Source organism: Coloeus monedula (assembly GCF_965178545.1).
Source record: "Coloeus monedula genome assembly, chromosome: 2".
NCBI classification, from domain to species: Eukaryota; Metazoa; Chordata; class Aves; order Passeriformes; family Corvidae; genus Coloeus; species Coloeus monedula.
In genome coordinates, this window is record NC_138782.1 from 61,209,736 (window position 1) to 61,236,875 (window position 27,140).

General features: G+C 39.8%; 1 protein-coding gene across 2 annotated transcripts in view; it reads right to left on the reverse strand.

The window, feature by feature from the left end:
* Window positions 1-244: 244 nt before the first annotated feature.
* PLEKHG1 (pleckstrin homology and RhoGEF domain containing G1) overlaps window positions 245-27,140 on the reverse strand; it is a 126,476-nt gene continuing 99,580 nt past the window's right edge. For both annotated transcript variants that reach the window (XM_082301590.1, XM_082301591.1), the window contains exons 6-20: window positions 24,889-24,958; window positions 17,882-17,928; window positions 17,251-17,401; window positions 16,132-16,263; window positions 13,550-13,732; window positions 13,366-13,461; window positions 13,166-13,252; window positions 11,339-11,372; window positions 10,781-10,876; window positions 9,516-9,554; window positions 9,045-9,067; window positions 7,962-8,180; window positions 6,723-6,830; window positions 4,261-5,929; window positions 245-3,313 (exon numbers count right to left, since the gene is read on the reverse strand). In XM_082301590.1, coding sequence (XP_082157716.1) covers window positions 2,211-3,313; window positions 4,261-5,929; window positions 6,723-6,830; window positions 7,962-8,180; window positions 9,045-9,067; window positions 9,516-9,554; window positions 10,781-10,876; window positions 11,339-11,372; window positions 13,166-13,252; window positions 13,366-13,461; window positions 13,550-13,732; window positions 16,132-16,263; window positions 17,251-17,401; window positions 17,882-17,928; window positions 24,889-24,958 — 4,057 coding nt within the window. In that variant the 3' untranslated portion in view covers window positions 245-2,210. The remainder of the gene's footprint in view (window positions 3,314-4,260; window positions 5,930-6,722; window positions 6,831-7,961; window positions 8,181-9,044; window positions 9,068-9,515; window positions 9,555-10,780; window positions 10,877-11,338; window positions 11,373-13,165; window positions 13,253-13,365; window positions 13,462-13,549; window positions 13,733-16,131; window positions 16,264-17,250; window positions 17,402-17,881; window positions 17,929-24,888; window positions 24,959-27,140) is intronic.

Here is a 27,140-nt window from a genome sequence, read left to right on the forward strand (position 1 = left end):
CTTCCGCTTTATTTGCCAGAAACAAACCCCGTCCCAATCACCCCCAAACATCAGCTCCGACAGGTAGAAGCCAATAACTTCCTTCCGCCGCCCCCCGCAATGAAAAGCACCCAAAGCTTTTGCATACTCAACGTTTATTAAAAATAGTATGAAATGGTCCCTGGGAGAAGTTACAATACTAGTAGAAGTCCCTTTTTCTGATTGGTTGGTTGTTTTCCCCTCCCTCCCAACTCCATTGATTGCATGAGATGCGAGTTAAACATTCTCCTAAAGCCGTTTAAACAAATCTAGATGTGCGCCCACAGATTCACCTTCTATCCATATTTACAATACTTTACAAGCTATATTAAATAAATATGGGCTCTGCTACACCTCGGCGTCTTAAATATGTACAACATTATTTCTCAGTCGGATTTTACTAGATAGATAGGGGTCCTATCACAGGGGGTGTGCTGACTGTAACAAGTATCCCTGTGGCGTGAGCTAGTAAGTACCATGACCAACCAGCCCTCAAAATAACAACTCCTAGCCAATGCAAGATACGTGTGGTAAATAATTTAGTCGGTTCTAATAAATTCAAGTCCTCAAATCTTAGTCTACAAGTAATTAGCTGTACACTGATGACTTCAGGTTTTCCTCATGGTAACCAGTGTTGTAAATAATCAGCTATTCTGGAAGTACAGTGCTCTGTAACTGAGGGGAGTGATAAGTGGTTAGTAAAAATAGTATTTCAATGAAATTCCTTTGTTTATTGATATGTTTAACTCGGTACTGGCTTTATCCATGTAATCTGAAGAATGTAAGCACCAAAAAAGAACAACAGTCACACAAGATGATCAGTGTAGATGTATGTAGGCTTTCCTTTCGGTACAATGTTTTCAAGTAACAGAATCCAAAGCTGTGCAACAAAGACGATGAAGGGGAGTATGTAGTATTGGAAAGCCTGTCCTTGCTCTAAATGGCAGCATTTATTCTATACATTATTTGCAAAAGAATGGAATGTATTCTCATTTTTAAGCTACTTTTTATTGTACATAAACTGGATTAGAGTCAGCCCTGACTGATTTACAAAATGTATCTTTTACTGCTCTCTGTCAGGAAGGGTCACTTCCTGCTACAGGAGATGCATGCCCTGGGGACTGCAGCTTGTCACTCAAACAGCACTATCACCAAACCACTCTATGGGCCAAACATGCCCCACAATTAGTATTTCACCCAAGAATCTGGCCAAGCCTCATTCTCTCGCAGGGTTACTGACACTGGGACTTGAATAAATGCCCAGCAGGTCACTGCATACAACACACAGCTTCTTCAACTCTGCACAGCAGCTTTTGACTGTGGGATGCTGATCTACAAGATACTCAGATTTTGCTTGCATGTCACAAATGCCACCATCACTGGAGGTACCAAAACTGGTCTAGCCCTCTTCACAAGCAGTGCAGCTCCCCTTCTAATGCCAAAACCACTCCCCAGGCAAGGACTGTGTCACACAGAAGACACCACTGCCCATCTTCTGCCTCCTATGCAGTTCCAGAAAGTAGAAGCAGCTTCAGACACAGAGCTATCAGCCTGGCACAAGTACTAGGACTAGGTTTTCTTTAAAATGTAAGAAGCTTGCTCTAAAATAATGTAGCATATGCATTGGTCCCACACACTTGGAATCTGTCTGACACAAAAGTAACGTGCAAAAAGTATGTGCAATTGCACACGTAGCCTGTTGGGGTAATAACCAGAACCCTGCTCAGAAATCTGGACAGTCACAAGAGCAGCTGCCCAGATAAATGCTCCTGTATGTAAGCGGAGTAATATCACGCAGGTATTTTGGATGCAGAACACTGGACACCAACTGGAAAGTCTAAATACCAAGGTTTCCATGTGATAAAATGGTTTAAGAATCAAATGGCATCACACCTGGTTCGATGGTAAGAATCAGGGGGTATCACACCTAACAAAGAAGAGATGTGACGGTTCAGTAGGAGATGAGAAGTTCACATGTGCTACATAGAGACCCCAGACAGTGCGCATTTGGCCTTTCTCACTTCCAGGATTCTAAACCATTTTTTAAACGATACATTTCACATCTATTTACAATATTATTGTGATACAATGCCTCTTACTGTAATATTACGGAAATACATGATGCCGGTACTGATTGTCCTAGTATATATTCTGTCATGATAAGGCAGTACAGCTAGAAATTACTGAAAGCATCAAGCAAAGCTACTTGAACTGAGACACTGAAACTTTTCCCTTAAAGACTGGACAATATTCTGCTGATTAGGAGATGGTACTCTCCACAGGTAGTCATTCAGTTTATCCGAATCACTGTATGCAGTCAGATATGGGGTAAGTGCATGTTTGCTGCTGGCAGACTTTGCAGGAGTACAGGAGACAGTTTTGCCACAGAATGTTTCAGAAGGAACAGCATCTGTGTTACGCAGTTTAGGATCTGATTTCCTTGTTTGGTTCTGAGAAGTCTCCAAGTCAGATCCCTCATCTTCAGACTTTATTTCAACGTAGTCATCATCATCCCCTTCTCCTTCTTCAGAATCTTTGAAATTCAAAAAATAGTTCTGAGTGGCCATCTGTGCTGTCAGAGGGGAGGCTCTGTTCACTCTCAGCACCTTTTGAGAATCCTGCAGAATCATATCTGAACAGTTTTCAGAGATCTGCTTTCTCATCTCCAGCCCTGTACATCCTGAAGCAACTCCTGGAGTTTGATGGCTGTTGAATCTAAAGTTCCTATTCAAATGGAGCCTTTTCTTATCAATTTCATTATTATATACAATTGATTCTCCAGACCGGTTGACCACAATTGAGGACGAGGACTGTGACCTGCTGTATGCCTGCGGTTTTACATTGCTTACTCTCCTCCCCAGTGAGTTATAGACATGATCTTGATGCAAGTTCTCTTTGTTTGGTTGGCTTATAATGGCGCTCCACCTCTGCGCTGGGACATGCAAACGGTTGGAAATCTGAAGGGAAGGCACTGAGCCAGCTGATGGCAACTGCTTCGAATTGCTTTTTGTACCAGCCTCTGTGTACGAGTTCTTGGACTTTGGGTCCTGGGATTCAGGCCATGGAGAGAAGTCGGCCAGCTCGCCATTACTGTACGTAGAATGCAAAAGCCAATCTTCTGCTCTTGAGCACTCACTGGCAGGCTGGGAATGGGGAGGAGATGTGGCCATGGGTGTGGAAAACCTCCCAGCTGATGGCTCCTGAGGAGTGGCCCCAGCTTCCTTTTGGACCTTAGGAGTACTCTCTCTGAAGACAATTTGGTCATAAAGCTGGGAATATTCAGCTATTCTGGCACCTAGAAAGAAGAGAGAATTAACTTAGCAGAGAGAAGGAATCAATTTCAATTAATCATGTTAAAATTTTAAAACCTCAAAGCACTTAGTATTGGTAGAGAATAGCTTTCAGTTGTGTCAATAAATTTGGCCTCTGCAAAGTAACATGAAACAATGGAGGCTGGAAAGGCCTTTGTGTCACATTTCAGTACACTTTGTTGAGGAAAAGAAGCATAAAATATCTTGCTACAGAGTGAGCAGTCATGCAGGACACAATGCAGCACATGGTTCCAATAATACGCTGCTTGTTTCATGTTAAAATAGAAAAGAACATTCTAAAAATGGCCTGGTAAATAAGATATTAAATAAGAGACTTTTAAAAATATCACAAGAAGGCAAGAATGACACCCTAGTGCATGGAGTCTGCTGCCTCGACTTCAATTTGTTTCAATTGATCATGGACAAAAATAGTCCCAGAGTTGTCGCATAGCCATGACTTTGCCATTCAACACTATGAGCTCTTTCTTACCTGACCACATTACTTATGCTCATGGGTATGATTCTGAATGGCACCTGAGCAGATGTATGTGACTTGTGAGAAGGCAAACCAACTTGAAAAAACACTTTAGTCAAACTCTGAAGATCACACTACTAAAGGAAATAACTGCTTTTCTGTAGAGAGTCCAATAGTGCTTCAGGCATGATTTCTACTTCCAGCCTCAGTAGAATTGCTCTTTCCTGAGACTGCCCCACTCCTCCCAAAGTTACCAAGTCACAACAAGAAATGAGATATAAAGGACTGTTCATGTTAAAGCTGTCTGAGAAAATTCATTTCAGTCGTAACACAGAAAATACAATCCTGATATTCAATGACTGAGGTGAGGAAAATTCATAATCTCCCAGTTCAGAACACAAAGTTCACTGAAAGCTACTAAAGAAATGTATCTGTACAGAAAGGTTTTTAACATACCAATAGCAGGACCTCCTTGTTTCTTCTCCTCCAGAATAGCAGCAAGATCTTTGTGTTTCAGTTTCTGTTGTCTGTTAGCTGGCTGTTCCTGCTCTGGACTTTTAACTTTCAAAAGCTGGTTAGCCTTCTTAATTTTTTGACTGTACTGTCTTGCCATCATAAAAACTCTGTTCTTTGTTTTATCCATAACAGCCAAGTCATTTTCCACACCCTCTGCAGGTGCGCTGGACAGAACACTACTGGCAGGTTCATATGGACTATCTACAAAAGGCATCTCACTGGAGAAGGAAGATCTGTTCAAACTCATGAAAGAGTTCTCCTTGCATGGTGTAGTGTCTTCAAGCCTGAGATTAGCCTCACTTATGGTGGCAGCCCTGGGCTTCACAGTTTTAGGGAAAATAGGAGTTTCTGGCAGAGAGAGAGTAGACAGTGAGTACTCTACATCTTTACTCAGTTCAGGTGTGCTACCAGCATGCAGCCTTTCCTGCATGTCATCTTTACAAACAGGAAAGGCTGCAAGGACACGGTCTCTTGTCTTTTCCTCATTTTTCTTGATGTAGTTCTCCAGGTCATTCCAAATCTCATCTACTTCTTCTGAGAGTTTATCTGCGGCAGACTTATGCGACAGCGAGTCAGAGTTGGAGGAGCTGTCTACTAAACTCAAATAGTCATTGTCAATGGGAACACGATGGTAAGGACTTTCATCTTCACTGAACTGGAGGCTCTCCTCGGAAACAAAATGTTGTAGATTGTCACAATATGCAAAGTCTTTTTCCAAAAAACTCCTCCTTTTAGAGGATTTTAAGGAGTCACATTTAAAATTCAATAGTGATGTTTCTGGAAGCAGTATGGTGTCATAGATGTTGTCTTCAACAATCCTGAGCTCATCCAAACTTGAAGTTGGTGCTTCTTTACTGAGTAGTATCTCCTCCTGACTAGCATGAATGGAGGTCCTCTTTTGATTTGCTGTTCTCTTTTTGGAAGGTGAATCTGATCTGCTTTTGCTTTCAGCCTCATACAGAGAGTCTCTAGCAGATCTCTGAGGACCATGGGGTGTCTCCTCCCTTCTTGTCAGACCCATCAGCTTTAAGTCTTCATAGCTGATATTATCATAAACATGTTCAATATCATCGATGGTCAGCTCCTCTGAAGATTCGGGATATGCATTCCTACTGCTCCCCTCTGCTATCTTCACTTCCCTTCGAGAACCATGCTCCCCTGTTTTATACCTGGTGCTGGCTGGACGTGTGTTGCTTTCACCAGCACTACTGGCCCGTCTAACAATTTTGTGGCGAGTGGGGCTGGGAGTCTCGTTTTGATACACTTGTCCCAAGTGCCAGCTGCATGGACGCCCAGAAGAACCCCTCCTTTCGCCACCAGGAGCTGAACTCGTGTTGGATGTAGACGCTGATGGTACAAACATCTGATAATCGTCTTCATCATCTTCGTTCTCATAAGGTGGGCGCTGGCTGGGAAACAATGCTTGCCTGATCTGGTGGTCTGTCCAGATGTTTCTGACGGAGGTACTTCCCCCCAGGATATTCATGATCAGAGAGTTGCTCTGGGGTGTGCTGAATTGTCTAGGAGATGGCGGCTGTCTAGCCGTGCAGGAAAATGGAAGATCAGTATTCAGCTGGGTGGACTCTTCATCTGAAGGGTCCTTGGAGTTCTGTGGAGATTTGAAATTTGCAGGTAACATTAGCATATCCCTGTAATCCCTGTAATATTACAGCAATTCCCTCTTTTTACAGGACTGCCATAGCACCAGTATTTCCTGCAGCATGGAATTATGTGGAGATGGGCAGAGCAAGCGCTCTCTCTCAACAGAGAGCGAGGGAGCCAAGGTGGCAGTGCCAGACTACTTTGCTTCCTAATCCTTACCATAGCTCAGAGTTCACTCTTGGTGTTTAAAACATCTTACTTCAAATACACAACAGTAGCTTATGTTAATGCATGAGTAATTAAAGGCAAATTTGTTTGGCAGGAGTTAGATTAAACCTTTTATGCTAACTCTGCAGTTTCACAGTTGGATTAAGCTAATCTGACTCTGAGCTTGTGCCAAAAGTTTTGTTCTCCTCCCTTTCCTTGCCTATAACCCTAGCAGAAAGGAATCTTATGCTCTATAGCACATGCCACTGAAAATTTCTTTTTCTTTTTGGTGTAAGTTTTCATCCAGATCTAATTTACAGCAAGGCCACGTGCTCACTAATGCTGGCATAAAGGATGCTTTAGAGATTGCTGGCCAGAGTTTGGGAGAGAGAGGGAAAGATAATATTTTTTGTATTAAGTTAATGCTGATTGGTTTGGTTAGTTACTTGTTAGAAGAGTCTTTCATCATAGATATGAATATAAACACATGACATAAACAGAAGATGATGTAGCTGTCAACCTTGGGAAAACAGATTTCTTTGACATATCTTCGATGCATAGCAAAATAGAAGTAAAAAATAATAATTACATACCTGCATTTCACATTTATTGAGATTGAGACTTCTCCGTTTCTCAACATTTTCAGCAGCTTGACTATTAAGTCTTTTTCTTCCCCCTTTTGATTTCTGCAGTGAGTTTTGCTGTGATTTTAAAGAAAAAAAACAGGGGAAGGGCAATAAAATCTACAGCTCTTTGTATAGTCTAGTTCAGAGGAATTATTACAAGCTAGAATAGGTCAGGGATCTACACTGGGAGATGAAACAGCTTATGAGTTGTCAGAGCACTGCCACAAGAATTATTGAGAGCTTAGAAAACCTGTAGAAGTGTCATTGCCACATCTAGTAGTAACCACTAAGCTAACAGTATATATTTTGTGGTGGTATTCTTTTATGCTTACTCATTCTTTCGTTCTTACTTATGTCAGCAAGAGGGAGAATTACAAGACACTGCACTAAACTGGTACAAGACACTATTTTGTCAAATATTTATAGTGCAAATAGTGTGATTTCAAAGAGGAAATGCACAGTCAGGTTCAAAAAGAATTTCAATAACTGGTTTTAGATCATTCACAAAATAAATGAACCACACAAGGATATGAGCTCAGTATCAACTAAACCAAATAAACTGAAAATCTAGATTCTTTAATACAGCCATATTTTGAAGTTGGATTTTTAGTCTTTCAAAGGTACTACAATGTATGGAAACATCATACTGAGTGGGAAAAACTACCATCTGTGCTGTAGTAACAGATAAAGACTCTAATTTTCAGAAATCTTACTCAAAACTTCTCATATTCAAGTTCACATGTTCATAGCTACTGCCAGATGCTCGCAGATCAAGAAGCACCCCATCACACAGAGCAGTGCCTGAATCTTAACTTAATATTCAACTCCTTGCTTTGAAGGCACTGTCTCTGCATATGGCCTAAAAAGGTTTTTTCATGGCATCAGCTAAAGAAGCAAGGAAAAGCCAGCTGTGTGCAACAGGTAAAACTTTTCTGTCAGAACTAGGTTTGACGACTGTGAAGGACTAAGTAAAATCTCATTCAAGCAGTGGGAATTTCTCCCTCTGTATAGGTGCTGCTTTTACATCTTCTCTATTAAAATGCAAGAGAGTATTGTGTGAAGCCTAAATAAAAATGTTTCTAAGGAGAGAAAGTTGTAAATGCTTGCAACGCATTCCTGCCTAATGGCTATTTTACATATAATTTTAATCCTTCTTCCATTCTCCCCAGGAAAAAATTATTTTATTTTTTCCCTTCTTTTTCCTACCTGTTCAGACTCTTCTTCGTCATCAGCATCAATCTGGTCCGTAGCAGAAGACTGAAGATTTTCATCCTGATCACTACTGTAGGCCGGTTCAATAGACTCTTGAAACTGGCTTTCCAGCCCACTGGATTCCAGTGAAACCTTTTTCCTAGAATTCAGCAAGGCTTCACTTGATCCTAGTTTGGTGGCTTGAGATAATAGGGCTCCTTCAATGCCCATCCGCTTAAAAAAGAAAATTGTGAAACTTTGATTAGAAGTTTATAGAGATTCTATATTTTAGTAAGATCCTGTTTTACATCAGACTCACAGGCAATGTTTAACCTACAGTCAGTTAGCTGCACTGAAATGAGATTTATAAAGAAGTACAACAATCAGTACTTTTCCACATAATATTTAGAACTGAAAAAATATATGCAAAAAACCCCCACTCCCATCGAATCCTGAGTTTCAGTGTTATGGCATCATGGTGAATACACAAAGTACTCTGTTTATAACACACACACTTTTTAAATTCCCTCCTAAATAAAACCTTAAGACCTGAAATTCAACATGAGACTTTCAAACTACATTGGGAATTTCAATACATGTTCTTACAGAAAATGTAAAAATTAGAAATGCTCATTTCAATCTGCTTAAGCTGCATCTGCTCTGCTGCTCTGTTTGGTAATATATCTATATATATCTATATATATCTATATATATCTCAGAGTAAGTTGAAACTTTCCAGTCTTACTTAATAAATGCAAAGATAATATGATCCAAAGAATAAACACTATTTTTATACACAGCACTCCTTGATTCTAGTGGTATTTTAAAGTATCCTATAGAGATAGTAACTGACTGGACTGTATTATAAACCACAACAATATATGGTTCAGTATTTTTTTTTATTAAATATTCCCAAAATAGTAAGCTGTATTCCTACTGCTTTCACTCCAGTAATCTTATTTGAGATGCTAAATAACATTTATGGGTTTGTTTTCATTCTTAAGGTCAACATAACCAAGAAGATGCAAATTCTCCAGTAAATACTGTGCTCTAAGTCATATGAATGTGCTAAAACAAGAAATATAAGAAATGGCTTACCTTCTGCATATCTGGACTTACATCTGAAAACAGAAATACACACATCAGTGAATAATCAAACTATGCCCGTTTCAATGCTACACTAAAACCCCAGTTATGAATTCCCCAAAGGGGATTGAATGCAGCAGCAATTGAGCAAACAGACTATAGGATCTCTGATAAAAAAGAGACAGTATGAGCTTTACCAGAGTTCCACTTGGGGCCCTGATTTTGCAGCACTGCTGTGATATGAGGAACTGTTCACAATGGCCAAGACTTGGTCTGACCAGTTCCTAGGATGTTTACAGGACCAAATCCAAAGTGTGGAAAAGCAGCTATTAGATTTAAACACAAACATTTTGGGTTTGTTTTTTTTTTCAAAATTCTTCTTCCTCCTCCTAATGCATTTGTTACAAGAAAAGAGAATCTGTCTTTACTTGTTCTACAAGTACCAAAGCACCAGGTCAGTAAACAGTACAGAAAGTAGCTTACCATTTGACTTCAAAACTTTATGGACTCTAGATGAGGGCTCTGAAAAAGACAACAACATGTTTACCCACTGTGACATTCCAAAGAAAGCTGTGGGCATCCTGGACAACTTTTTATAACATATATAAAAATTTAAGCTTCTGAGCCCATGCAGTGAAGCCAGATTTTAATTTCTTTATCACAAAATTTCCTCACAAAGAAGAAGTATTTGTTGAAGTGTCAAATCTATAGCTGTTACCAAAGAACATATTTGTTTCTTAATGCAATAGCAGCTGCCCTCCATACATCAAGGCACGCAAGTTTTTATCCCATGCTAGGATTCCTGCTTTCAAAAGACCTGGTCACCTCTGTTATTGCTCTAGGGTGTTAGAGGTTTGCTGTTAGAAATACGCATAAGGTACCAACATCTTAAAAGGGCTTAAAAAGTGTAAGTAGCTGAAAATTACACAGGAGGTCCTTTGATCAGTATTTTGTGTTGTTCCTTTCACAGGAAGTGCAGCACCAATGCAACAAAGGTGTGCAAACACCTCAGAAACAAAGGAACACACCTCAACCTATTAGAACTTGACTGTTTTTCAGACACAAATGCTGCTGTATGTTAAATCATTACATCAGTATTCTCATGAGCTTTGTTAAAGTCATTCCCAATAGACAATGTTGCACACTTCAAATTGGAAAGGTCTTTAAGGAGACAAAGAGGGGACCACAGTGACTGCAATACAAAGTCACCCAACTACAAAGACACTGGTAGTGTCTTTGAGAGTAATTATGGATGTATCTTTGAGCTAGGAGGGGGAAAAAAAAGCCCAAAGTCAGCATAACTACCTCTAAATTCTCTATTACCCATCAGGCAAACATTACACTACGTAAAGATAGTAATCATGTTTTGAAATAATAAGCCTATCATAATCAGGATGGAACCACTTCTGAGACGATAATAACTGCGGTGGGGGGGATGTCAGATTAAGTAATGTGACTGGCTTTCCTGCATATGCATTCCTTAATCTGTTAGAGTACCAACTGTTCTTTATGCATCCACCATTACAAATGTATACTCCTTAAATTAAATGCAAACACTAGATAAAAAAATAAATCACAAAAACCCCAAATGATTAATAAGGTACTTCATCCACATCTGAGAGATACCATGCTAAATCTGCCTGGAGTGCAGATTAAAAACCAATTCTATGTGCCCAGCCTAACCCACCCCCAAAACAACCCTGCTTGTTTTTCCTTTTGTCATCTAGGGGGTAAATGAGTTTATTCACCTGATTTCCTTCTCACTCTGTGAGGAGCAGTGCCTTCCTTAGGCTGGTAAGATGATTTCATTTCTCCCTCAGGGCTATAGTGGAAGCCTGGGTGATCTGTGGAACAAGCAGAGGCACAGAGAATAAGACAGTGACAAGGATGGCACTTCACACACCTTGGCAGCTCCCTTTGGAGGCAGTGCCATGGTCCCTTTGTGACTAATACAGTTGCACCTTATCAGAGCCTGAAGCTACGCAAGCAAGATACGCCACTGTAGGGTAGCTGTTACCCAGGCAGCCATGGAAATTCTTTGCCCACATAGTTGTGCCCGGCTCCAGAGGACTAACCCAGCAACATTTATCCACCACCATCACGTTTGATTGCCAGTTTCTCAGTCAGAGCCTTCCCAACAAACTCTAAAGGATCTGCACTGAATTTTGCCTTTTCCAGCAGGGTCATAATTCAAGGAACATAAGTCTGGCCTTCTTCCATCTCAGATGAAACCAACAGCTAAAGCCAAAATTCTGAAGATGGTTTTTATTAATCTTTAAAACAGAAGTGAAAAAGAGTGAACTTACGTATGGCATCCATTTCGAGAATTGCCTGCTTGGCCTGGAAGAGAAAAAATAACAAATGAAGAAGTTAAAACTATTAGTAGGAGGGCAAGCCTTATTGCATATTACAGATAGTAGTGAGCTTATATGCAAATAATAACAACTTTAATTTGGTAACTAATAAATATGGTTAGCAGCATTACCAAATAGTTTAACTCCCATATTATATTTTTAACTCTAAAGTTGTTGGTGTATAAAATGCTATAAACCTTTCTTCCTTCAAGATTTTCTTTGTGGAACAGCTATTAAAAAAAAGGGCAAAATTTGGTTTAAGAAAGATTGATGCAGGACGGAGAGCATCCCCTGATTGCTTAAAATTTGTCCCTTTTTTAAATAGAAAAAAAAAATCTGGAAGCTTTAGGAGGCATATCAGCTACTAAACAAGAAAATAATCTAAACTGAAATATCCCATCTAAGGTGCTTGCCCTTCTACAGGTGCAGTTCGGTAATTTTCCACCAGGCGTCACATGTGGACTATTATTAAATTCTCCAAAAGCTGGGCAGACAGAAGCCTCACAACAAGCAATTACTTTTGACAGAAAAAAAAAAAATTAAAAATGTGCCGATAACCTCTGAGATTTATTTCATTAGACTTTTCCTTTCTCAAGTGAAATTGCTTCTCTGAGCAGACTATATTTTTGGTTTCACATTCTTTGCACAGATAAAATAAAAATCTAATAAGAAATAAAAAAAAAATTGATACAAAGGCTGGGATCATGCTGTAATTCTTTTTCTTTTAACAACCTAATAAGCTGCATTGAGTATTTACAGTGTAAGTATGGATACCAGCATATACCTTTATACCAGGATACCATTATGCCTTTAATAGACTTTGTCAACAAAAGATAAGAGGAGAATTAGCAATAGGACCTGCTAGAGCTTTTTTCTCCCATAAGTCTCTTTTTGTCACACCGTTGAAAATGCGTGTTAGTACAGCATGGTGCATGTCAGTCACAGGTAACATTTTTTAGCTATTATAGCATAAAACTGAGTGAAAAAACAATCAGAGAAACTGAAAAACCAAGAGTAAACTCAGTGTGAAAAAAAAATCCTGTTTCCGCACGAGTCAATGGCTGCTTTGTCTTGGCAAAAGCTAACCAGGGCTAACCCCCTTTGAGGGGTGCTGTATGTTACACTGAGAGGCATCACCTGAAGATCTAAGACTGGATTTCATAAATAAGAGGAGAAAATTTCCTTATTCTGAGATATTATAGCTATGAATATGATATCAGAGCCTCGTTTTTTCTGGCATAAAGCTTGCTAGCTATCTCACCAAAAAGAGTCAGATATCCCAGCTAAGGATGCTGGGTTCAGGATGGGCATGTGTACTTGCAGTGAAGTGTGTGCTGCCAATGGCTTCACTGCTATGATACTTAACCAAGACAGATTAAAATTAAAAACATCTACAGTACTGCAATTAGTGTATCTCAGTGCTCTGCAGACAGGCAGCATCAAGCTAAGATGTGCTCCTGGAGTCAAGATTCCTGACATTGCACCTCTGTTACTTATGTCTTGGCAGGCAAATGCTGCTAGCCCAGTTATATTCTTCTACTCCCATACCAAGCCCTGCAGATAATTATAGTGGAACTTTCCCATTAATTTGGAGGAACTTTTAAAGATATAAGGAAACAACATGTTAATTAACATCCTGGAGAGAGTCTAAACTCTCTGTATATTGCATGCATCTTGCAGCTAACAAGATTGTTTTAAGTTAGTAGGCATACGAGGAAGTGTCTTGTGATTTTGTTTGGGTTTTTTGGTTGGTTGGTTGTTTTTTTTGGGTTTTTTTACCTTGGCAGGAATTTTAGCAGGATGATTTTCTAGAATTAACCTCTTCAAGTGAAGAATCCAAAGGCGCTTGTCTTGCTGTGACTTTGCCTGATAAAAAAATTGGGCACCATGAGAAGAATGCATTCCTGCACTATGCAGGGTGATAAACAGCATATGGACATGAGCCAGGTTACCCAGGGCAGGGAGGTTTCTCTTCATACCTGGACAGTATGTTGCATTTTAGGATTTTTGTAGTGGAAGACACTAAAGCTAAGTGGTTCCTTTGGTATTACTTCAACAAGCATCAGGTTTCCACACTGCAATGAAGAGAGAAAACAATGTGAATCACGGAGGAGTATTGGGGAGACATGTAGACAGCACATTACCAGCTGCTCTCTGACATACCAGTATGTGAGCTTTGTATGCAAACATTTCATCCCTCTTTTTTGTAATTAGCAGCATCTTGTCAAAGAGGAACAACGTGCGCTCATTTTTGGCTCGCTGAATGCGGAACGTTCCTTCTAACACCAGCTCCCCGTAACTCGTGAGGTCTGGCCCTTTCCAGTTAGTGAGCAAACTCTGTATTTCCTGCAACAGATCAAAGAACAACAACCAAAATTAATTTCAGAGGTCTTGTTGAAACGAAAGACCCAAACGATCTGCTGATGCCATTCCCACTCTCCCATATAATCTTTAGCATCCAACAGCGGATGGTCACCAGACACCAGTACTGAGGTTGGTAGGTTATGTGTAACACTGCAGCCAGGTGCTTGGAGGCTCATTGCAAAGCCCAGAGTAAAACATGCCCCCAGTCCTGGTTACTGTCTCTGCATGGATCCAGCAAAGAGCTCTGATCTCCCTTGGGCAGCCTGTAACGTAAGAGCACAACCTCTGCTCCCCTTGCTCCCAATGGAAAACCTTTTGTAATTCAGTCATCAGTCTCTCTCACGCTCTCCTCTATGTCCCCAACCAATCTCTCTTAACATTTCCCTCTCACCCTGGGTATCTTCCTGAAGTTGTGTGGTCTCCCACTGAATGAATTATAATGCCATGTCCGTGTCCCATAGGCCCATCACAGAAGACACTTCTGTGAGGTGTTTGGATTGAAGAGATGATTCCCAGAAGACTAAAGGATGACAAGTGATGTGGTCAACTGAACATCTCGATATTGGCTTGTATATTAATGATTTGTGTAGATACTACAGATATTTCTCACCTTATTTATTACTTAAGAAAAAAAAAGGTTGGAGAAACATCTAAGAACATCTTCACAAGACTGTGTTACTTAGCTATGGCTATTAGGTTTCCTTAAACTGCTTGTGTTTTCTGTCAATGGCAGTGACAGGACTTAAGCATGGGACACCAAATTCTAAAAGCAGGCTAAACCTTTAACTAGGGAACTTTTTAAAAACATCCATCAGGCTTTAAACCTGGCAGCACTAGCAAAGCAGGGACAGATTGCCTCATCCTAGGTTGGGCCCTCTAGGACATTAGACTTTAATACAGCTTTCAGCTGGAGAACATCCCATTCCATTTGAAGCACCAATGCAGGCTAAAGCATTCACAGGAATAAAACCCCAAAGCAATCCACTTTGGACTATACGGACAGCTGTTTAAAAAAAAAAAGGAGAAAAAAAAATTTAAAAGTTGCATTGTATCAGCTCTCTCCAGGAACTTAAAAAGTCAGGATACAGCACAGGGAACAAGTCCACCACTGTCGAGGGACACATTTTGCAGGAACTGCTGTTGCAATACTTGCAGCATTACAGACCCCACGGCAGTGTGAGAGCCCGCAGAAGGCCTATCCCTATGGCTGCAGAAACAGGTTTACTTTTTTAAAGGGCAACTATGAACATAAATATTTTCCACAACCCCACACATTTGCCAGCTGAGCTCAAAAAATTAAAAAAAAGCTTTTTTTCCCAAAAGCATTTAACCCTTATTTATTGCCAAATATAATTACTCAGATTTACAGCAGATTGTTGTTAAAAGTCATTAGCATGCACTTCCAGCAATATGTGGCAAAGATTACCCTGCTGCAAGGAAGACATTGTCGAATCTTACTTACACATAAACAACTGCAACACAAAAAAAAAAACCAAAAAACCAAAAAAAAACCAAAAAAAAACCAAAAAAAACCCCAAACAAAAACAAACAAACCGAAAAACAGAAAAAAGAACAAAACCACAAAAAGAGTGAATGAATGAATGAATTTAATTGACATTAAAAAGAAAAAAAAAAATGGGCAAATAATTACACGACATGGATTTCTGAAATGGGATAAGCTTATTACTCCCTTTTATAAACTAAAAAAATCCCCCCAATTTTCTTAAAGCAATATAAATATTGAAAGTGTAACATAAAAGTATGGTTCACTGGGAACCTGGAAACAGAATGGGAGCAAAAATTCCACAAAAGAGCTTGCTCTTGATGCCAATATTTACTCAGGGTGTAGCTTTTGTTTCTTCTCCTCAAAAAAATCTTCATTTGAAGCAAAGTTAAGAGTTTTTCTGAGTATCATGTTTCTAGGTTTATGCTTTTCACAAAGCAACTGATAATGAGTCTTCTAAAACCCGAGAGGAAAGTACTTACACAAGAATCAGCAAAAGAAATGCCTCAAAACAAAATTAATCAGCACAAAGGGAAGAAATCGGAAACCACAGGATTTCTGAACAAAGCCATGCCCTAGGGTTGTACAGCAGCGCTGTACAATTGAGGGAAAGGAAGAAAGAAGAGTTATCTTAAGTTCCATATTACTGCAAAATAAATGCTTTACAGGATGCTGCTTGTAGGTTAGAGATGTCTGAGATTTTCCTGCAGCAGTTATGACCATGGTTTCCAAGATCAAACAGCCACAGGCATGCTCAACAGAAGTCTAAATTATGACTGACAAAGATTAAAAGAAAAGATAAACTAAAAAATGTTAATTGCATATATATTGACAAAACCAGCTCACAAACACCCGTAAAATCTCTCTGGGAACTCACCTGGAGCCTGATGGCGTGTTCATGTTTCCTCTTCATGTCATTTATATGCCATGCCACTCTCTGCATGGTATCTATGGCATCCAGCACCACATCATAGCCCTCAGTGTCCTTGTCAAGGTGGTTTTCTATTTCCTACAACAGAGGGAAAAAACCAAAGTCCCCGTATTCCTAAGTGAACTTTTCCAGCCAAACGCAATGCTATGTTTTTATCGGTACTGTTTTGTCTTTGCATCACAATCACTTGAAGGCAACGTTCCTGCCTTTGTTACTGATGCAATGATGATTGCTGCTATCAATTTGAGTAACACAAGATGACGAACAAAGTCAAGCCTTTGGGGCCAGTTTAGCAGCAAGTACACTTGCAGCAGCCAATGTGAGCAGAGAGGCACATAAAGAGAGCACAGCACACTGACAGGAGACTTTTCAGACAGCATTTAATGGCTTTCCTACAACACAGAACATATCTACACACTTACAAAACCCTGATGGAATTACACTAGGCATTACTTTACAGTTGGAGAGTAGAAAAGCACCAGGCATTTTAAATAAGGATCAGTGTCTTTACACTTCACTAGAACATGACTCTCTAATAGGAAACAGATGCGGAAAATGTTAACAATAAAGTATGAATTTCCGAAACTTGCTTAACTCATTTCACTGAATATTGAAAGAGTTCCCACTTCCTCCATCATTCCTCTCCACAAAATTCTTAGCAGTCAGGGTGTTTATGTGTATTTAGTCCTTCTTTCAACCACCCCCAGCATTGCAACATGTGGAAAAACACTGTTCTTCATTGGAACAATAAATTTGTGTACAAAAATGTTTAATCGCGACAAGAATTTTCCAAACAACTTCAGAATTACAGCTTTCAAAAAAAGTGCTAATTATTTGGATGCAAAGACTAATTCAATGTGTCTAAAATAATTACCATAAATTCCCCACTCCAAATAGATGCATATGGTATGAAGTGATGAAGACAGAAAGTCTCCACATGTAGAAATCAAATACCCACAAAAGGAAGAGCATTTAAGGAAAACCAGAACCTTTCTAACCACCAAGCCTTGTACCAGAGGCAGGAACTCCAATGTGCAGCAACCCTAAATGAAATACATTTCTTACATGCAAAAGCAGGTGGTACTTGAGGATGCGCTGGACAGGTTTCAAGAGGTAGGAGCCCAGAGGCAGAGAATGCTTCAGTGCTTCTTGCCGCTCTCTGAAGAACTTGGCCAGTGCCTTGTTCCTCATGCACTCTGTCAGCACAGCCACAGACCTGAAAACATCAATACACAGCTTTAAGACATTCTGTTTCCATAAGTCTGTAAGTAAAGTAAAGAATTGTTTCCTTTTTAGCTTGTAAAAAGGGGCAGCAGGTTCCCATTCTAATAACTGCTTTTTCTGTTGTTTGGTTTGGCTTTTTTTTAATTTATCTTGTGCATTCAGCTATGTTTCCCCTTGACATGCAACCAATCTCTCTTACTGGGTATTATACAAGCAGCATTACAGAATAAGACCATCATTTTCTAAAGAAGGATAAAGCAATGAACCACAATAATAGATAAAACTTCAGATAAGCATTTCTTAAAAATTATTGTAATTTTTTTCTTTTTCACATAAAAGGTAAACTCTGTGACCATTCCTCCAATCTGGGAAGGGGAAAGGCTGATTTTTTTTTTTTTTGCGTATAGACTGTAATTTGCATTACATGAACCAGCTAAGGGAAAAAGGAAGAAAGGGAACCCATAATTCCTACCTTGGGTAGTTGGTGCAGTACTGTGTATATATGTGGAAATCTTCACTCTGCACAGGGAGGAAAAGTTTGCATATATTGAGATTTTGTCAAACTAGCAGCAAAAATGTCAAGATAAAGATGATGATGTCAAGACAACACCTCCTTCAGTTCCTGATCAATGAATCGTTCACTAGTCCTAACATGACCAGAATTTAATTTCATCTTTTTGCAGAGGGGGGAGATTTTTCCTTTACTTAAAAGAAAAACCAAGGACACCTACACAGAGAAAAAACAAGCGGCTTTGCAACAAAGCCTCCAAGGTACCTTATGAAAATCTATGCACCACAAGAAAACCCCAAAAAACCAAAAACTCAACCAAAATACCATTACTACACATACCTTCTTCAAACAGCTGGCTGCACTTATCTAGGTTTTTTTTGTGTGCTGAAGCACACCTGTATCATAGAATCATAGAATATCGTAAGTTGGAAGGGACCTACAACTATCATCAAAGCCAACTCCTGGCCCTGCACAGGACAACCCCAAGAATCACACCATGTACCTGCAGCATTTACTGGGAGAAATAAGTTTCACAGGTTACGTTTGGTGTGCCATTTCCAAGCAATTATAAATACTTTCACATTTGAGCACAGTCTAAGCGTGAAATTAGAAGCCACAAAAGTGATTTTTTTGAAAATTAAATTATGTGAAAGCAGAGAGCTATTACCCCAACAAGTTGTAACTAGATCTGGGTGGGTTTCCACACTTGCCTGTCACACTGAAATTGCTCAGACTTAATGCTGACAAGCTTCTCAGAGCTAAAGTCTGAGTTTCATTTCTTTCCTCCCCGGCCTAAGATTTTTTCTTAATAATCATCATTTAATTCCATGCAAGAACAGATTACCAGAAACATTCCCATGTGCTCTAAGTCTACATCTGCCTATTAACTTCTATCCCAAATAAGACACAATTTTTGCAGCTTACTGGAGTCTTAAAGGCTAAGAAAGCAATGCAGAAGGGCAAAATGCTCCCCGTATCAATCACTTTTTCTTTCCTATGCCCTAGACAGATAAAACACAATCCTCCAGCAGGAAATAAGACCCCAATTTCCACTCAAAGCATCTTCAGAACAGGCTCTGGCATTCTGCAGCACAATAGCTGTGCTCCAAGAGGGGCTGTCTCCCAGGGGTCATTGCTGGTGAATGGCAAGACCAAACATCTGCATTCACAGGAGGCACAGTGCTCTGAGGAGCACCACCCCTGGGGAGAGGGCTGACACAGGCTGTGGCTTTTGTTTCTCACTGTTGGGGTTTGGTTGTTTACCGTTCAGCCATTCATCAGAAAGAGCCTTCTCAGGCAGTGCCCTTTGCCAGTTCCAACAGCACTGCTCTTGTACCCCTCTCCTGGGGGTAAAGCAAGTTGTGCCATCCATCTCTCCACTGAGCAGTGATCCATGAGGACCCCGTAAAAAGTAAGATGTTACTCTGCATGAGTACAAGTCATTGCAATTCATTTCAGTATGTCTTACTGGATTTCAGTATTCTCTGTTCTGAAGAAAATAACTCAAGCAAACTTCTAATAAATGTTTCCCCGGGGGATTGTGATCCCCATTCACTCACTGGTGGGCTGTAAGCTTATTAAACTGCCCTTCTCTTAGAAGCCAACAAGCCAACTAAAAGTAGTTTTGATACAAAAACAGTTAAATAATTTAGCTTGGTTTTTCACACTTGAACTGAATTTGTCATCACAGCTAGTTTTTGTGGCAGCGTACCTACACCCTGTGTCCACATGCAGAGAAAGTGAGCCTGTGTCACAGCCAGTTCATGTCCATGCTTGGAATTCCAGCCACAGCTCCAAACCCTCTCCACTCAAAATGAAGAATTAACAAACCTCAAAGAGCTTCAGATATTACACTGTGTAATTTCCTTTGGCAATACCAAACTAGCCAGCACTCATAATAAGCCAGGGTGCTTAAGAGAGAACACAAAAGTGAAATTCAGTATGGTGGGAAAATGTAATTTATTTTATATATGCATATATTAATTCAAAGTTTTCATTTAGGTATAAATTTTAAGATATTCCCATGACTATGATAACAGAATAATACAATTTATAGAACTACTTCATAAGCAGAGTGAAGAACATTTTGAGCCAATTTATTTTTATGTATATATTCTGCTCATATCACATGATTATTCTGCTTTTCAAACAAAAAGGAAAAGAGCATCTGTTGTGAAATTTTAACCAATGAAAGTACTATCTGTAAAACAAACAAGGCCAAACATTTCAGGGTTATAGAGTAGGCTGTGTGCACATTCCCCTCAAACTCAAAAGCACGTCTGAAATCCCCAGGAGCCTTTTCACACTCTCGCTTTTTGGTTTGGTTTTTGGCTTTGGGTTTTTTTACACAAGGTCAGAACTACTTTTAATGGGGTTTTTTTTGGTTTTTAAAGAATTTTAGTCTAGCTATTAAATGGAACAAATTTGTATTAAAAGAAAAAAAAAAGAATTTCTTATGCCCTTGATACTGCTAAAGCTTAAGAATGGTTTCACAATCATCCCTGATTTCTGAACAGACATAACACCAAATTCCGTACTGCACTTACATGTGTACTTGCTCCAGTGAGCCACAGCTCATTTCACCACACAGAACCATCAGAGAGCATTTACTTCTACTGAGCAATGTGAGCATAGTGCCAGGAGAAAGTCAAGGACATGTGTTTTGCCTCCAGGACGAGATTGTTGATACGCACTCAAACTTGCAGATCTCTTGTGAATCAACATCATACACCTTGCCCAGGCATTGGCTGGATTAATGTGAACATGTTGGGAAAGTGGCCAAGAGAGCCACGTCCAAGAGAAGTTCTTCCTCATCCGAACAAAAGTGCACTGCTCAGTACCGGAGCAACAGAAAAACCAGAACGAAGATGGATTTAATATCTTTCCAAATACTTTCACAATGTAAGGAAAGCACCAGCTATGCTCATCAGTATTTCTTTGGACATTCTTAAACTTGGTCAGCTTGAAAACAGTTTTGTTCATGTCAACTGTCTTCAGACCAGGTTAAAACTGATCTCTGCATAGAGACTGGAATTGCTCCAGAAATCAGTTTAAATCTGGGGGCCCAAAGCTGTTGTGGTAGAAGCTGCAAAAACCTGAGACTCAAGCTGAGAGCTTGTCCACACTGACTGCAAGTCACCCTCAAGAGAAAAGCCAAGCATGAGCTCAAGACCCTGGCTATACTTATACTGGTGCCTCGCAGAGGAATCAATTCACTGCACATCTCTTCCACATACATTCCAAACCTTCCCTCAACTCTTGGTGCACTTTGCTTTTTTATAGCCATAAAAGGCACTTTAAAAGAAAATGGAGACTAAGAAAATGAGCGGTGTCAGTGTGCAAACTGAAACCAACTGCCTGGATCGCCTCTTCACTAATGAGATGCTAAATTAAAGTAATTCTCCCTCTCCCCTTGGTTAAGCTGTTAGTGTGCCTTTCAGAAAACATATGTTCTGAATTTCTGGGGTGCTGAGTGAGAAGAGCGATGTGCCAGAATTCAGCTCTCCTTTAAAACAACTCACTTAAATGTAAACGTGTAGAATACTGAAGTCAATCTTCTAATTAACACTGGCATCATTACTGTGAAAATGAAAGACCCAACTGGCAAAACCCCCTTATAAACAGTCTTCTGTGTGAATAATTAAGTCATAGCTAAGCTTGCACTGGAACCTTTTATCAGTCTCCAATTACAGTTTACCAGCAAAATGTCTCCAGGAACTTCTACATACTAGTGTTAATACAGTTCTTCCAGACAAAGAGGGAGGACCAGAATTGGTATAAACTAAACGAGTACAACACTACCCTCAAAGGCAGGTTACTTCCATGCAGCAGCCATCCCACACTGTTAAACAAATACTCATCCACACCATCTGCATCTTGAGGCAGAAAGAGAAAGACAGCAATTCATGACTGGATAGCAGGTTTTAAAATAAATGTGCTTTTCTGCATTTGTGCCTACCTGCCTGTGAGTTATTAATGTAGTAAAACATTGGGAAGCAGAGGGATTCAATACAATGTTGTAGGTTGCTATTAAATATTTACATTTCCAAAAAGTCATAGCTTTGCATCGTTATTTTACTGGTTAATGAGTTTTACATTACTGGCTAGTTTAGACTAAAGACATTGCTGAAGTCTGTTAACAAATCAAAGCTGCCATTTTAGGGGCTATTTACTTTGGGCACTCAGCACAAAAGATGTTAAGATAATGATTCAAATCCACAATTATGTGTTTTTCTTCAAAGTACACTAAAGTGTGTTTTGATAATCCTTTCCCTTAAAAGTGACAAGGCTTTTTACTACTCAAGCATGAAAGTTATACACAGGAAACACAGTCATGTATGATTGTGAGAGAGAAGTATAATATGCTATACAAGAAATTTTATTGAGCAAAACCAAATAACGAAGTCAAGTTCAAGGAGAATGATCCAAAACTTCAAAAATTAAGCTCCCCAGATGTCTTCACAAATATAAAACATTTTAGTCCCAACAAGCTTCAGAGTTACTTTAACCATAACTGTTCTGTTCTACATGCAAACCAACTTTGTGTTGGTTTGCTTCATAAGAGTGCAAAAAGCAAACACATTACCTACAGTGAAAACTTGTTGTACGTTAAAATTCCCAACACCTAGAGTGTATTCACAGTAGGGTGAAAAAATGGCACTAGATCCAGAGCTCGTGTAACCTAAGCACAGTTCCACTGGAAGCATTCAAGAAGCTCCAGCACAGCTACATCCATTAGCTAAGGCTGTGAGCTATGACTTCAGCATGAAAACATCCCTGTGCTTAACTCACAGTGAAGATCTAACGCACTCGAAGCAATGAAACAATAAATGGCCAAAGTCCCGTAAGATTGAAGGAGCACATGCTGCCAAAAAAGGCAGTTTTATTTCCACTTTTCAGTGCTGGGAAGACACAAGCAACCAAGAATGGACAACTGGAGTCTGTTAAGACAGTCAGCAGTTGCTGTAATGAAATCCTCATGGCCAAAATCAGAACTGTGGGGTATTTTGGTATTGTTTGATTTTGCTTTTAAGTGTTTGCACTTGTCTGGATGAAGCTAAAAAATGCCTGTTAGTACTGCAATCTCCAGCAATTTCTGAGCCATCAGGCAGTTGCCTGCCAATAATACAAATGCTAAAAGCATTCGACAAGGGAACAAAAGGCACAAGCAATGATATGCAGATGGGTTTTGGAACTAATGGCCAGAAAGTCTACCAGACAAGTCCTTTCAGTTGGCCAATTTGGACAAGAACACAATTTTTTCCTGGACTTACTATCAGTTGCACCATCTCTGTTTTGCATCCCAGCAGGAGTAGTCCCAGCAGTCCCAGCTATAAGCAAGAAATACAGCAGAAATATTGACCAGCTCCAAACTGTTTTATCTGGAGATACAGTGAAGGCCTCCCAGTTGGCCTTTACTTGCACAGGCACTCTGTTGCAGAGTGCAGTAATTCACAACTTTTTGCCCACCAGGACCACAGATCTTTTCTGTTAAGCTGTTTCTTAGTCAGCCAGACCCAGCATGCACATGGGGTTATTCTGTTCCAGAAGCAGGACTTTGCACTCACCCTTATCCCATTCTCTCTCTCCTTCAATTCAATCCAGGCTATCTGTAGCAATAACAACATGCCATAAACCCCACTGCAATGGGGCAAAAATGCATCCTACTTCTGTAGTAGTGGTGCCAACACTAAGGTCTCTTAATGCTTACAAAAGACCAATTACTAGATAAATTGCAAATTTCTCAACTCAGCTGAAGCAAGTGATCTGGTGAAACAGCAGCACTTAGCTGGTATCATCACTCGAATTTGCTATAAAACCCCTTATGTCACAACAGTGCCAAACAAATTCATGGACCGCAATGAGAGGGTGGTCCAGTTAATCCTAAATCCATGTGTTAGACTTATTACATTGAGTGCTTGGTGCTGGCAATGCTGAGTTCAGGACAAAGTATAAGACATGACAGGCTTTGGCTTTTTGGTTTCTTTGGGGGTTTTTTTGTGTTTGTTTTTTCATGTCGGTTTTTTGTTGCTTTTTTTTTAATACAAAAAGGCAAACACACCTATAGAGAGATTACCCAAATTTAAACAACTACATGACCCCTCTTCCTCCAGAAATACCACAGAGATCGAATTATTTTTTAACACATTTGGGCTCTACAGATTCAAGGCATATGTCGATTCTCTGGTGAATTCTGCAGTGAACTAGCATCATCTATAGCTCAAATTATTTAATTTCTTGTAGTCCTACTCATTATAGCCATTCCTCTTCTCCCTGACTAGCTCTCTGTGTTTCCTACAATGAAGGCCGCCTCCTTCCCTGTATTTCTCCTGCACCTAACAATTTCCCTTACTCCATATTTTTTGCTTCAGTATCGCCCAACACAATCAAGATACCAGATTAATGTTCAGAAAATTCAAAGCATTTCAGAGAGAATGAGATTTGAATCTTAAGGCTAGATTTTGGGCCATCCCATTTAAAAAGAAAATTAAAGGTATAATTGTGGGTTTCAGGAAAAATTCTCAGGAAACAATATGGCCACATTTTTGTATGTTAATGTTACTACCTTTTCTAGGAATGCAGCCAAGTTTTATTCTCTAGTTGTTTTTAAGCTGACATGGCATAACTGGAGAGTATCACGTGATCACGCACATTAACAGATGGAAGTAACAAAGAGAACCCCTGTAACAGCTGACAAAAAAAAAAAGCAACCCTAAAAATGAACTCAATAAACAGCTCCACCAGTTCAGATCCACTTAGTGAAGAAAACGGCACCTTTGTCTTGATTTTTTAGAAATGCAAATCAGAGGCATATCCCTCTCAATTACTAAGAGAAATTTTTTCCCGTTCCATAGATTTGCTGACTTTTCTTGGTTAACTTTACAAAAGCAATCAGAATTAGGTCTCAAAAGCTGATAAATCAATCTTATTTTCCCCACATCACTCTGCAGCTGGTGCTGCAGACTTACCTTGGAAACAAAACAATCTGCTATAGCCACAGGATCATTTTCACAGTTTTCCAAATCTTGCAGAAGTTCACTAAAACAAAGAACAGGAAACGGTAATTACGGCACACCTTGGAATAGACACACCTGTATATTCAGAACCAGCACCATTCATGGCAGCACTTAATGATGCAGGGAGTACTAAAAAGGGAAAAAGAACCCCTTTGATGCCCCTCTTCCCCCCAGGTGCTGGGGTTTTTTTATTTGTAGGCAGAGGAGAACTATAAGGAAATGGTATTCCCACTATTTCAAAATTCAAGTTGCCAGGATAACCATGGTTGTTCTGCTAAGCAAAGCTGAGCCCCATCCTTCAGGGAGATGTCCCATCCCTAGAAATATTCAAGGCCAGGTTGGATGGGGCTCTGAGTAACCTGATCTAATTGAAGATGTCCCTGCTTGTTGCAGGGAGGCTGGACCTAAGGGTCATCTGAACCTTAAAGGTGCCTTCCAACCCAAACTATTCTATGAGTCTGTGACTGACAGCTCTTTTACAACAATCATAGTGGTGCAGTCAGACAGTTGTGTAGCTTGTATATCAACTAACGTGATGACTAAGAAAATTTACTGAAGCACATGCACTGTCCTATAAAGAATTTTTATGTTCTACAAGTTTTACTTGACCAAGGGAGATGATGAACTGCTCTGAAAAATATTGGTGAGAACTAGGGACGTATTTTTCATACATGAAGAATGTTAAGAAGCTCACTCAGGAAAGTTAGTCTACTTTTAGCGTGTCTCTTCATTGAAGATAAATTGGTTAGCCTGAAAAAAGCTTTCTGGAAGGGAATACATATACATATACATGCATAAAAACAATACATGAGAGGATTTTATAATGTTGATATGCCAAAGAGAAAATTAATTCATTTGAACAAGAGCAAAGGAATAAGGGAGCCAGTTTGCTGTTGAATGAAACTCAGTTCTCAAAAGCAAATTCAGTGAAAGAAAGAGTTCAAGTAGAAGAAGAAAACCTCAAAGGTATCTCCTTGATCAAGAGTTTTCAGTCTTACTGAAAGATGTACTCAGAAAAACAAGAGAAGAAACTGAGTTTTCTGCTAAATTATTCTGTAATAGAATTTTCTTCTTCTCCTCACCCTCCTCACTCTCCTCCCCCCACCCTTCTCCCCCTGCCCCTACACACACACTCCCACAGATGATTTTTCATTTAGAGCTACCTTTCTCCCGATTCACAGCTGGTTCCCTGAACAAGTTTTGCCTAAGAGTTCCTATGCCTGTATCTAGGGAACTATCCTTTTCCCCTGTAAGCAGACACAATTTCCCTCTGCATGTACAAAAACAGTAAACCAGAAGAGTTTCCTGGCTTGTTCTTTGCCTCTCTTAATTACTGGAGGAAGGAAAGGGTGAAATCAATATGCAGTCACAAGGAACAAAGGCAAAGACCTCAGGTTCAGTGGTCACTAAGTCACTTTGTACAGTGACAATTTGACCTCTATACCTCAATTTCTCCCTTCATCAAAAAAAGGAATACAAATATGACCTTTGCTTGATACTCCACATTCATGAAGCTCATTTACATCAGCAGAAGAAGCAAGCCGTAGCAATGGTGACCACAGCCATTTAGTTATACAGTCCGGCTGTGTCCCACAGATGAGTTTTGGAAATAACACCAAACATGTCAAACAGGCTGAGAGGATTCCTGCCGTCTGACAGCCAGACATTGTCCTGATGGCTTAGAGTATGTAGCACCTGGACTGTCATTTTATTCCTGCTGGTCTCTAGTAAAACCATGTTATTTCTCCTTCATGATACAGAAAAGGAACACTTAAAGATTTTATATATTCATGCAATGAGTCCATGTTTATGTGGTAAATAGACTAGTGGTTTGTGTCTTCAGCACCAACCCATAGTGTAAGGGCTGTTTTTGAAAGAGTTTGTTACCTATACTGCACTCTCTTCTGTCTCATCTGGCTGCTAAGAACATGACTGGTAAGAGCAGTCTGCCACTGTAAAAACACTAAAACTGTCATGCTCAGGCATCCTGAAAATCTTAAATAAATCCCTATAACACCAAGCTGACATGAGAAAAAACAGGGCTATTATTACAGGCTACATTTAAGTATGTGGCAGAAGGCAGGAAAAACAATAGAGAAAAGTGTTGGTCCTGTTCACCTGAATATCCAGAGGTTTTCTGCTGGTCACAGCTCATGGCCTCTGCAACAGGCTTGTGCCAGCCAGGCAAGCAGGGAGCACGAGCA